A 13,898-nucleotide genomic window follows, 5' to 3' on the forward strand; every position below is an offset into this window, starting at 1 on the left:
GTGGGATGGTACATATAAACAATCCCTTGCTAAAAAAAATGTAGCGGGTTTCCAAGTCGCGTGTGCAGGGATTTCAGCGGGGTTGGGGTTATAGACTGTGTTAAGCGACGTTTGTTTTAAGCTTGGGCAAGTAAGGGTTTCGACCTCCAATACCCTCCCCCTGCACATGCACCCGATTCCTCTCTAAGATTATATGTCAAAATTAACAAATGGTAGACATCCAACAGCAGATGGAAGGAAGGATAGCTTATGTTTTATTTAACGACGCACTCAACACATTTTATTTACGGTTGTATCGGGTCGGATGATTATTAAAGCAATATGCTTTATCTTTGATGTCGTTAAACAAACCCCCCCCCCCCCCCAACTTTACCCTTTCCAAACGAAATAATATTTATTTGAATTTGTCGATTTTAACACGTAAAATTAAGAAGTGAAAACGTTCATTGTCTACTTTAGTATATTTTATTTTAAAAATATATACATGATCTACTAACACTTTATAAAATATCAATTCTGAAATAGGAAGGTACGACTGTCGATAATACGTTGTCAAGATCAAACCGGTTTTAACTAAACACTCTAGTACTGTATCCTCAACCGAACGTTCTTCGTACAGCGCAAGATTTCTCTTTTAATTTTTTGGAGACGAACCCTACAATTTGAAATCGGCAAACGCACGTGTTAACCAAAACTAACAACAGGCTGTCGTTTGTGCTTTGCCGAGCTATGGCGGCACAGGCGACGAATCAAGCGTATACGTTTGACGATATCCGTTCATAGCGAACACACACGACTTTTTAAAAAGTGCATTTGAGCTTGTATTTCACATTTGTACATGATTTATAATACGATAACCAGAGAATGTAACTTTAAGGCCAGTACGTAAGGCCAGTACATTTGTCGTTATTGTTCCATCAGCAACAAATGTGACATAGGTAAGCTCTTTTTCTACATTAATAACATACATGGATCCATCAGACAGTACCGATATCCATCTTGCTTTTCTCAGCAAAGTTAGAAAGTCAGTTTCCATTGCTGTTCCTGTCAGGTATCTAAGCTCCTTCTATTTTAATTCAGTCAAATATGTTTGTCCAAGAGATACTATGTGTCGTATTTCTAGCTTGGCAATGCTCTCGCACTTGCTGAAAGGGATTTCGTCTTTCGCCATCAAATAACATATGTCAACCAGTTTGTTTATGCATTCTCTTTCTTCCGTTTCGGCATTTACAGTGCACTTTCCAACTGCTGTTTCTTTATATTGTTCTGCACGGCAAAATGGGCCCTTGTTGAAATGTGTTGCTTTATTATGCTGATCAGACTTCATATGTTTATGGGGCGAGACGTAACCTAGTGGCAAAGCGCTCGCTTGATGCGCCGTCGGTTTGGGATCGATCCCCGTCAGTAGGCCCATTCGGCTATTTCTCGCTCCAGCCAGAGCACCACGACTGGTACATCAAAGGCCGTGGTATGTACTACCCTGTCTGTGGGATGGTGCATATAAAAGAACCCTTGCTGCCCATGAAGTGGCGACAGCGGGTTTCCTCTCTCAATGTCTGTGTGGTCCTTAACCATATGTTTGACGCCATATAACCGTACATAAAAATGTGTTGAGTGCATCGGTAGATAAAACATTTCTTTCTTTCATATGTTTAATAACATAGTCACGTTTTATTGCTCCTGGCTCTGTTACCCCATCGCCCGGCTAAAGGTGCGGCACCCATTGATTCTTTGCTCATGAGTTGTACACCACATGTTAGATTTGTTTTAAAAATCGTTTGAGCCAGGGTTTTGAATCCAGCTCTTTTAGCCACTTTTCTGCAGTAGAACAATCGAACAGCGTTTTGTAATTTTCTTGTTTGTCGCCATTTTTAAAAACACAACCTTTCTTGAACTTGGATTGCTACGTGACGTCATTGTTCAACAAATAAATCAAGTTCTCAAGGGTATTAAATTTATTTATATATCTATTACATTTGAATAAATATTATAGACTGCAACATGTTTCTGACTAGATTGACAAAATAATTACTGGTAATAATTCAGTGTCAACGATGCTTTTTATCACAGAGTACTTTATAATGTTTTAAACTTTTATTTTTACGAAACACTGGTATAATTAAATAGCTAAAGGGCCAGTTACGAACAGCCGTGATGTCATGGTCATTTACGTCGGATGGATATTTGAACAGCTTTATGACATAGCTTAACAGCGGTACTTTAATCGGAGGGAGGGAATTTGGAAAAAAAAGAAGAGAAAGAAAGAAAGAAGTGTTTTATTTAACGACGCACTCAACACATTTTATTTACGGTTATATGGCGTCAAACATATGGTTAATGACCACACAGATTTTTTTTAGAGGAAACCCGCTGTCGCCACATAGGCTACTCTTTTACGACAGGCAGAAAGGGATCTTTTATTTGCGCTTCCCACAGGCAGGATAGCACAAACCATGGCCTTTGTTGAACCAGTTATGGATCACTGGTCGGTGCAAGTGGTTTACACCTACCCATTGAGCCTTGCGGAGCACTCACTCAGGGTTTGGAGTCAGTATCTGGATTAAAAATTCCATGCCTCGACTGGGATCCGAACCCAGTACCTACCAGCCTGTAGACCGATGGCCTGCCACGACGCCACCGAGGCCGGTAAAAAGAAGAGATGACAAAACATATGAAATGGGACTCTGACATACGATGCAGTATATTCTCAATTGAAGCATTTCCTACAGTGATATAACGTCTTCTCAACAGAACGTTTGGTCGTTTACGAACGATCTTCAAAATTTAATACTGTCAAAAATATGGATTGCGAAATTACGCGATACGTTTAAAGCTGCATCCTAACCGGACGCGTGCGACGAGAGCGACGCGAGCGATTTTTTTTCCAGAAACCATTGAAGCTCTATCCTAACCAGATGCGAGCGATGCGAGCGATTATTTTAGAAATTATTGATTTCAATCGCCGCATCCTAACTGCATGCGTGCGAGGCGACATATAAATCTGTCGCGTCGCGCGCGTGCAGTTAGGATGCGGCAATGGAAATAAATGATTTCTAAAATAATCGCTCGCATCGCTCGCGGCCGGTTAGAATAGAGCTTGTTTATTAATTACTGCATCCTAACCGCACGCGTACGGCGCGACAGATTGATGTAGTCGAGCGTGCGACACAATACCGATAGGAATTGTTTCAATTTTTTTTGTCGCGCGACACTGGCGACAAACATATATTAACTAATCAAACAACTTTTGCTTGGTGGTTTCAACTGTTGATAACAATTTTAAAAAGAAGACTGTCATTATGGTCGCGTCTGGTTAGGATAGAAATATTGTCGCGTCGCACGCGTCTGGTTAAGATACAGCTTTAGAATTGTGTCGCGATCACCGAAACTTGCATAGCGATTCGTGACGCGATACTGAACAAAATGTGCCCTGATATAGGCATGTAAAACAAATTTTCAGTTTGAGAACAAAGGATTTTCGGATCGTGGTGTAACCTCTGGTCGCTTTGCCAAAGTTTTTTTTTTTTCTCTCAAGGCAATCTCTCTACGCTGGACAGTTGGTAATTACATATATACTCTTCAAAAAAAGTAGTTGAACCTGAAATATTAATGTTAATATCAACTATTAGACCGAACATACGTTTTGACCAAAGATATCCTAGTAAAGAATGTTAAGGTATGTTTATCAACACAACGAAACACATTCCATAGTTTGCACATGCACCACGCAGTTGCCCCGTACACGTGCGTGGGGTGTCATTCCCGATTTTAACAATTTCCAGGAAGGTCCATTAATCACGGTGGAACATTATTTTTGTCAATCTGTTTCATTATGTTGATCATACAGTTGTTATTGTTTTGTTTTTAGTCATTTTAATTGTGTGAATTTGTGATTTACTGATAAAAAAACCGTCAACTTTCAAATTTCACTTCTGACCCTAATCGTCCTTCAAGGTCTTTGGTGGTCATAAAATCTACTGTAATACTGAACTACCGGTTGTAATGTTTGCCCAATTAATTCCCTATTGTCATATAACCATTCCCCACAGCTAATATACCTTACAGTTTTGGCAATTATAAATTCTTATTGGAATTCCCCTATTTTTTTTTAAGAGTGTATTTTCAATGTTATTGTTTGTGTAATATGCATTTTGGTTGTTAGAAAATAGTCAAGTACACTTTCTTTGTAGATTACATAGGGTTAATCTGTAGTTATTATGCATCACAAATGCATCGTAAATGGGTAAGATGTCCGTATGATGTGTAATTTGGACGATATCCTACAGGCATCGGTGACATCCTACGGACATCGTTGAGTTTTTGGCCGATTTTGGGGCATCGTAGGGTCATCGAAAAGTTTTAATGCTGAATTATAATTTTTTTGAAGACCATACGATTTTTAAAATCAGAAACCCACCGCAGACATATCATAGACATGTTTATTCTGTAGTGGATACGGAAACATTAATGTACGTTATACCAGTCTGAGCGCTGGGTATAAGCTGTCTCGTATCTGTAACATGCTATCACGTGACAAAAGTATAGTCCGCTACCCCTAGACGGGATGGGCCAAGCATAAAGGTATTTACAGTACCAGTCGGACTGAACACCGTAACATCAATCAGAACGGTTGCTTTTAAAGAATGAACTGCTTCAAAACATTTTACAATTTTGTTTATAATAGTGTAACTGGGATCACGAAAAATAACGTATTAATATTTAAATGATTTATTCTAGCTAAGAAAGTGTGTCAGTATGTGTTGTTGTGGAGGGAAAATAACTGTCTGCGAGTTTTCTCCAATAAAGCGTATGAATGAATTGATGGCTACTTAGATCACTGACTTCTTATCGAAGTCTCCACTGTAGTATCTGTTGTTCTGTTTTCGACTCCGTAAACATAACTCCCCTTTTGGGGCACCTTGTTGGCCGTGGGGTGCATCCCGTAATGCTGGATGATGGTGTTGTGTATTTGACTTGTTTAGAACAATGATGGTATTTAAGGAGACCGGAATAATATTGTTTACTTTTGGAGCATTCGCAGGGCGGTCAATAAAATGTGTTCAAGACGGCCATGTTGAAGTATTTTGGTATTGTAGTTTTGTTTACTATGTTAGTGGCACGCCATAACATATATGGCGACGAGGTAATGTAAGAACCTAGGAAAAAAGTGCAAGACATTTGGGTAAAACGGTTTTCGTTTCTATGAGAACATTATTTGAATTTGTGTCGTCCCTGTCGGTATTACGAATGTTTAAAGGTCTTCGCTACCGATTGTGAGTCTGCATGCACGTTCAAAATTTTCCTACAACGAAATTCGTCCCCTATAAGAAACATGTCTGGAAAAATTGGTCGAATAGATGTCGAAAGATTGGAGCTGTATTTTATTTGTAATGACAGTGACAACGAAAAACGAGTGCCAGCGTTACTCAGTCTGATAGGCGGAAACACCTACTCCCTGTTACGTGGTTTGACTGCCCCAGCGAAACCTGCGTCATTACGTTTTGATGCCATAGTGAAAATATTAAAAGAATATTTTAATCCAAAACCCATAATTATTGCAGAACGTTTTCGGTTTCACAAACGTGATCAGAGACAAGGGGAGACAATTGGGGAATACATCGCGGAAATTAGAAAACTGTCACAATACTGCGAATTTGAGGGATATCTTTATGATGCTTTGAGAGACAGATTAGTGTGTGGTATGAACCATGAACAAACCCAAAGAAAATTATTGTCAATTGTGGAGTTGACATACCAGCAAGCTGTCGATATATCCATTGCCATGGAGACTGCAGAGCGTGATGCTGGTGAGCTTCAATCAAAACATGGGCAGAACATTAATAGTTCTGCAGTGCATAAAGTGAAAGTAAGTGGGTTCAAGATGAAAGACCGAAGTCGCAATAGCCGTGGAAATAACAAATCATGTTTTCGTTGCCTTGGTACCAATCATGAGCCACAAGACTGTCGTTGGAAAAATGAAACTTGTCATGCCTGTAATAAAAAGGGACACATAAAGAAAGCCTGTAGATCGAAGAAAGTAAGACAGACTGTTCACAATGTCCAAACAGATGAGGAGGAATCCATTGCTAGTTTGGAGATAAACACAATGGGGAAAACAAATCAAGATGTCATTTGGATTTCGCCAATTGTTGAGGGTGTCAAGTTTGACATGGAGCTCGACACAGGATCTGCTGTTTCAGTGGTCGCAGAGAAAACTTTCCAAAAATATTTTCCAAATAAAGTGAAAGACTTGAAGCCCACAGATGTTAGTTTGAAAACTTACTCGGGTGAAAAACTAAAACCAGTTGGCATTGTCAGTGTGAAAGTTGAGCACAATAAACAGTGTAAGCAGTTGAAGATATATGTCGTTCCAAAGGGAGACATAAGTTTATTCGGGCGAGATTGGTTAAAGGAAATAAACTTGGACTGGCATTTAATTAAAATGCTACAAGTCTCGAAATCATCGAATGATGGAAACACGATGGCAAAAGTAGACCGACTTGTTGAGAAATACAAGTCTGTATTTCAGAGTAACAGAGGTACTCTAAAAGACATTAAAGCAACACTGAACTTGAAAACGGACGTGCAACCCAAGTTCATGAAAGCAAGATCCGTTCCATATTCCATCAAACCAAAGGTGGAGGCAGAGATTGAAAAGTTAGTAAGTGATGGAATACTTACTAAAGTCAATTACAGCGAATGGGCCACACCAGTTGTGCCTGTTATTAAACAGGATGGATCTGTAAGAGTGTGTGGGGATTTCAAAGTCACAGTAAACCCAGTGCTAGAAGTTGATCAGTACCCTTTGCCACGCATTGAGGACATATTTGCATCACTAGCTGGTGGTCAGCGTTTTTCAAAGATAGATCTGCGTCAGGCTTATCTACAGATGGAAGTTGATGAAAAGTCACGTGACTTGTTAACAGTTAACACTGAAAAGGGGCTGTACCGTTTCAACCGTTTAGTATACGGGATTGCATCAGCACCAGCAATCTGGCAACGCGCTATGGATACAGTATTCCAAGGCTTGTCAGGCGTTAAATGTATCATTGATGACATGATTATTACTGGTCGTTCAGATGAGGAACACCTGCAGAACCTGGAAAATGTCTTACAGCGTCTAGAAAAATACAACTTGAGGATCAAGCTTGAAAAATGTGAATTTTTCAAAGACAGAATCTCATTCTGTGGTCATGAAATTGACATGGAAGGATTGCATAAGACACAAAGTAAAATTGAAGCAGTTGTAAAAGCTCCAAAACCAGAAAATGTGTCACAGCTGAGAACATTCTTAGGACTAGTGAATTACTACAACAGGTTTTTGAAGGATGTATCAACAGTGCTTCACCCACTGTATGAACTTCTGCGACGAGATAAACCCTGGGTATGGAGTGATCAGTGTGAAGAGGCATTCTGTGCTGTTAAAGCCTTAATAACATCACCAGAAGTGCTGACACCTTACAATCCGAACTTACCTATCCGTCTTACGTGTGATGCGTCACCAGTTGGATTGGGAGCAGTTTTATCTCACGTGATGGATGACGGAGTGGAGAGACAAATCGCCTATGCATCTCGTTCGTTAACCAAAGCAGAAAGAAATTACTCCCAGATTGACAAGGAGGCTCTCGCACTCATCTGGGGAGTTAAGAGATTCCATACTTACCTGTTTGGTAGAGAATTCACCCTGCTGACAGATCATCAGCCACTAGTATCAATGTTTCACCCTAGAAAGGGAATTCCAATGACTACAGCAGCACGGTTGCAGAGGTATGCGTTATTTCTGGCTGGTCACAATTATCGGATTGAATACAAGAATACCAAAATGCATGGAAATGCAGATTGTCTTTCACGTCTACCAGTTGATAGTGGTGACAAAGAAACTGTCGACGAGAACATTGATCCTGTGGAGGTGCTACACATTGCACAGTTTGACACACTACCAGTAAGTCATGCTAATATTCAGCGTGAAACGAGAAATGATCCAGTATTATCAAAAGTTCACGAGATGGTAATCACTGGATGGCCAGAGAAATCACCAGATGTGGATTTTGATCCATTCTTCCACCGGAGAAATGAACTGACAGTACATCAAGGATGTTTGCTGTGGGGAATGAGAGTTATCATACCCCATTCATCTCGCAAAAAGATATTGGAAGAACTTCATGAAGGACACATCGGAGTTGTCAAAATGAAGGCGTTGGCGCGTAGCCATGTTTGGTGGCCTGGTATTGATAAAGACATCGAACTTTTGGCAAAACGTTATGTGGGTTGCCAATTCATCCTTGGGAATGGCCTACAAAACCATGGGAGAGAATCCATGTTGACTTTGCTGGTCCTTTCTTAGGAACAATGTTTTTAATAATGGTGGATGCGTATTCAAAGTGGCCAGAGGTAGTTGAACAAAACGACATCTGGGAGAACAGTGGAAGTCCTACGCACGATATTTGCTCGAAATGGACTGCCTATCCAGTTGGTGAGTGATAATGGCCCACAGTTCACTTCTGAAGAGTTTGCAACGTTCATGAAGGCGAATGGTGTCAAACATGTTACATCAGCACCATATCACCCAAGTACCAATGGCCTTGTCGAACGATTCGTTCAGTCATTCAAGATGGCAATGCGGTCCAGTAAACAAGATGGTGGATCTGTGCAGAAGAAATTGTCCAAATTTCTTTTGGCATACAGAAATGCATCACAAGCGACGACTGGTGAACCACCCGCAAAACTGTTCATGGGTCGGACTCTCATGTCTCGACTAGAATTGATTCGTCCAGATTTACGACAACATGTGAGAAACAAGCAACTGTTAATGCAGGAGAATAGGGCTGCACATCATCGAATATTTGAAACTGGTCAAAATGTGATCATGAGAGATTATCGTGGACAAAACAAGTGGGTTCCAGGGATAATCCGTACACGGACTGGTCCAGTTTCATACCGTGTAGAAGTGGCACCAGGAATACAGTGGAGGCGGCATGTAGACCAAATTCGTGATTCTCGTATCTCGCAAAAACCAGCAGTCTGGATACCATCATGGACTACGTCAGTGATGACTTCACCGGAGATTACTACAGACAAGCCAGACTCAATGAGTGTACCTACACGTAACAGTGGTTCGGGTAAAAGTGTGAGGGAACCTGCACCTGCTCCAGAAAAGTGTTCTACACAAGGTGAAACCCGTCGTTATCCAAAACGAGATGTCCACCCACCATGTAGATTTCAAGATTATGTGTGTTTATAGCAATCATGCTGTGTTGGGGCACAATAATCCCCGCATGATTGCTGGAGCCACGTTGGTTCCAAGATAGTTTGTGTTAGTTAATAAATGTTCAATTGGTATTGCACAAGATAGTGCAGTTGTATTAGTTTTAACATGTAGAGAATGTTAAAAGTGTTTATTTTACGTAATTCAGTTTAACATGTTAACATAGTTCGAAAAGAAAAAAAAGAGTTAGAAATTCAGGACACAAACTGTTCCAGTAAATAACATTGAAACTGCAGGACCAAATGGCTTACAACAACTAAAGGTGGAGGGATGTTGTGTATTTGACTTGTTTAGAACAATGACGGTATTTAAGGAGACCGGAATAATATTGTTTACTTTTGGAGCATGCGAAGGGCAGTCAATAAAATGTGTTCAAGGCGGCCATGTTGAAGTATATTGGTATTGTAGTTTTGTTTACTATGTTAGTGGCAAAACATAACAGATGGGATCCTGGTGGTTGAGTTGGGGGCATATCTACGGGTATGTTTTCTGGCAACATACCACTTTGGCCTGGAATTCAGCCAGACGGGTGGTCAGGGAGGACCGACCTGATCAATTGGCTGGTCACGCCATGCTCAAGAGCAAACAAACATTTTTTGTTATACTTGCCAAGTACAACCATTCCTTGAATGACCATGTGTATATGTTGCTCTTGGGGCGGTGGCTAGGGTCAATCAGGTGATTTCTTGTGTTTTTTTATTGCCTGAGTATATCAACCATGTATCCCTGACATGATTGTCTGGTGGTTATCCGCAGCTTCGTGTCCCCTTGTTGGATGGGTGGGGGCATGGTTGATGAATTCATGACTCTACAATATGGGTAAAAACAACTCTCAAACTTCAGATGGGACCCTGAAAAGGGTCCACACCGAGGTTTCGGATTCCTCATCATCTGATGATGAGTCCAGGACTAGTTTGAACTTGAAAAAGTCAAATGTTATTACTTCTGAATCCTGGCCAAGGTTCCTGGTCATCAGTTCGTCTTTTGATGGGGCCTTGAGCAAATTATCTCCATTTGCTATTCAGAAGGGGCTTGTCGGCTTGGCTGGTGAGCCAAAGTCTGTGACAAAAATGAAAAGTAGTTCGCTACTGGTAGAATGTATGCCTGAGAGGCATTCATCGTGTCTTCTCAAGTCTACTTCATTGTGTAATGTGCCAGTAAAGGTATCGCCTCGCGCCTCCCTCAATTCATCGAAGGGGGTAATCCGGTCAAGAGATCTGGAAGGAGTCACTGAACATGAAATAACTGAAAAAATTTCATCAATGGGAGTGACATCGGTGAAAAGGATTAATATTCGTTGGAACAATGAGTTTGTTCCAATGAATACTTTGATCTTAACTTTCAATACACCAGTCCTTCCTCAATCAATCAAAGCCGAATATCTCAGTATATCTGTTGTGCCATTTATACCGAATCCCTTACGCTGTTTTAAGTGTCAGAAGTTTGGTCATGGTCAAACTGCATGTCGAAACAAGTTGACATGTGCTCGTTGTGGTCAGCTTGACCATGACAGCAAAACATGTACTAATGACATTCTTTGTATCAACTGTAAGGGAAACCATTTCGCATATTCGCGAGAATGTGCCAGATGGAAATTCGAGAAAAGGGTACAACAGATTAAAGTTGACAAAAACTTGCCATTTCCTGAGGCTGGGAAACTTGTGGAAACAGAAACACCTGTCATAGCAGGTAAATCGTATGCTATGGCAGTCAAGGTTTCCACAAGAAGTATATCAACTAATACTGACATCACTTGGAGCTAAGACGAGGCTAAATATCGAAAGCTTTCTGATACTGAAAAAGCTGCTAAACAGGCTGATAAGGCAGCCCAGAAACACAATGGAGTTTCGCAGAAGCAGCAGGAAGCTTCCCAAACACCTAAAACTTGTACAAAAGTTACACAAGTGTCATTGGATTCGCAGAATCCATCAGGTAGGTCGACTACTATGGTGCCAGGCCTAGTGGTCCTCCTCAGTCAGGAAAAGGAAAGAAAGCCAGTAAGGAGTACTCTTCGGGATGTATGAAAAAAATTGAAATCCGTTCTGTCCCGATAAATAATTCGTTTGATTCTTTGGCGATGGACGTGGGTGATGAGATGGACGATTTGCCTCAAAATCACTCACGATCTAAGTCAAAGGAAAAAACAAAGATCAATCCCATACGTCCCCCTGATGACTAATTCAGTCATTCAGTGGAACTGCCGTGGGCTTAGGCCCAATTTTGATGAATTAAGTATTTTAATTATAAAACACTGACCATATTACCATGAGAGGATTTAACCTCTATCATAAATTTCAAGAAACTGAAAATAGAGCATCTGGGGGTGTTTCCATTCTTGTTAATGAAAACATTCCTCAGTGTTCAGTAACATTAAATACCAATTTACAAGCTGTGGCTGTCAAAGTTATGCCTCATAAAACTGTTACTCTGTGCTCAGTTTACTTGTCACCTCGTAATCATTTTAATTTTAATCCTAGGGATCTTCAAGGTCTTCTTGATCAGCTGCCTACTCCCTTTATTATTATGGGAGATTTTAATGGTCACCACACTTTGTGGGTATGCGAGGATATCAATATTAGAGGTAAACAATTGGAAGACTTAATTCTCAAAAATGACTTACTTTTATTTAATGATAAAAGTCGTACATATTTTCATTCTGCAAGTGGATCTTTTACTTCCATAGATTTAACTCTTTGTAGTCCATCACTTTTTTGTTGATTTCTCCTGGAAAGTTGGTTCAGACCTTTGTGGTAGTGACCACTTTCCCATTATTTTGGAGAATGATGGACCACCATCACTTGAAAGGGTTCAAAGGTGGAAGTTGGCGAAGGCAAATTGGGGTCAGTTTCAGCATCTGTGCAGCGCAGCACTCGTCTGCAACAATTTGCCATTACTGATGCTGATGATCCCATGTCTTTGTTCACTTCCATCTTTTTTTTTTCTTCCCAAATGTGCCCCCTTTCCTTTCTCTCCTTTGAATTCCATCTCATTTCTTCCCGATCTGGCAACTCCTCCTATCTTTCAACTTCGTTCGCTGTCCACCTCCACATCCCAGTCCTTGTCTCTCCAACCGCGACAGGTGCTTGTCTCTTGTGGCTATCTGTGCCACACACCTTCTGGCATTGTTAAGAGGCACTTGTAACCACCTACTATGCACCCCTACTACCGGCGGTCGTTAGTTAGTGCCGTGGGTCAGACCAGCTTTATTAGCGGCAGAGGACGAAGATGCCAGGTGGGTGCAGGGATATACACAGAGACTGCACCCGTGGAGGAAGTTGAGACAGGTAGGCGATGGTGTGGACAGCTCCGAAGACAGAGTCGGAGGAAATTGACAGAAAGAGTCGAAACAGATTGAAATCGTGGGAGAAATTGGAAAGTGTTTTATATTAAGATAATGAGAATGGTAGGCAGAGGGTGATAGATGAGAAAGATGAATGAATGTGTGAGCCAGCTTTGACGGGCTTTGAACCACTGTCGTCAGCTTCACTAGACCACGGAGCTCACCGTTCACTTCCATCTTGAAGTACATTGCAGATGAAACTATTCCTAAGACTTCGGCAGTGTCAAAACGTTTCAATAAACTATTGTTTAATGATACGTGCAAAGATGCATTCAAAGAGCGAAACAGGTTGCTTGAGCGGTTCAAACGTGAACCTACAGCAGACAACCTGGATGCATTTCGTATTGCTAGGGCTAAGGCTCGTAGAGAGATTAGACAGAGTAAGAAAACATCTTGGAGAACTTTTGTCTCCAAGTTGAATTCACAAACATCGGTGAAATCTGTCTGGAATAGGATCCGTAAAATCAAAGGTAAAGAATCCAGTAATACAGTTCATCATTTGTCTGTCAATGTCTCATCGTGATATTGCCAATGCATTGGCAGACAACTTTTCTCATAATTCATCTTCTGCTTTCAGTACAGATGCTTTTACATCTGTCAGAACTAAAGCTGAAAAGCAGTCCATTAATTTTTCATCTGAAAATGCTGAAGTGTACAACAGGCGTTTCTCTATGGAAGAATTGCAGGATGCTCTTCGTAGAGCCCATGATACTTCAGTAGGACCGGATGAAATTCATTATCAGTTATTGAAACATTTACCTGAATTATTTTTGATGGTTCTTTTGAATATTTTTAATAACATCTGGATTTCTGGATTCTTTCCTTCTGATTGGAGGAAAGCTATTATCATTCCTATTCCCAAGCCTGGTAAGGATCCAACCAATCCTACTAGTTATCTCCCTATCGCTTTGACAAGTTGCATTTGTAAAACCATGGAACGAATGATCAATCGTAGACTTGTCTGGTATCTTGAGTCTCACAAATTGCTCACTAACGTGCAATGTGGGTTCAGATCTAGACGTAGCACGGTTGATCATCTTGTTAGATTTGAAACGTTTTGTAGGGAAGCTTTCATCCATAATCAGCACTTGGTTTCAGTGTTTTTTTATTTGGAGAAAGCTTACGATACCACGTGGAAGTATGGCATGGGCCTGAGAGGTCGAGTTCCAGTTTTTATTTCACAATTTTTAAAAGATAGATCTTTTAAAGTTAGGGTGGGGTCGACTTTGTCCGACATTCACCCACAGGAGATGGGTGTGCCTCAAGGTAGTATGCTTCTGTAACTTTATTTAA

The 13,898-nt window shown here is 40.7% G+C and overlaps 1 protein-coding gene across 1 annotated transcript; it reads left to right on the forward strand.

Moving 5' to 3' along the window:
- The first annotated feature begins 5,332 nt into the window (after positions 1–5,332).
- On the forward strand, positions 5,333–8,344 carry LOC121389293 (uncharacterized protein K02A2.6-like). Its single transcript, XM_041520889.1, has one exon. The coding sequence runs from the start codon at positions 5,333–5,335 to the stop codon at positions 8,342–8,344; it is 3,012 nt and encodes a 1,003-aa protein (XP_041376823.1).
- Positions 8,345–13,898: the final 5,554 nt, after the last annotated feature.

The sequence above is a fragment of the Gigantopelta aegis genome, chromosome 14 (assembly GCF_016097555.1).
Source record: "Gigantopelta aegis isolate Gae_Host chromosome 14, Gae_host_genome, whole genome shotgun sequence".
Lineage (NCBI taxonomy): Eukaryota > Metazoa > Mollusca > Gastropoda > Neomphalida > Peltospiridae > Gigantopelta > Gigantopelta aegis.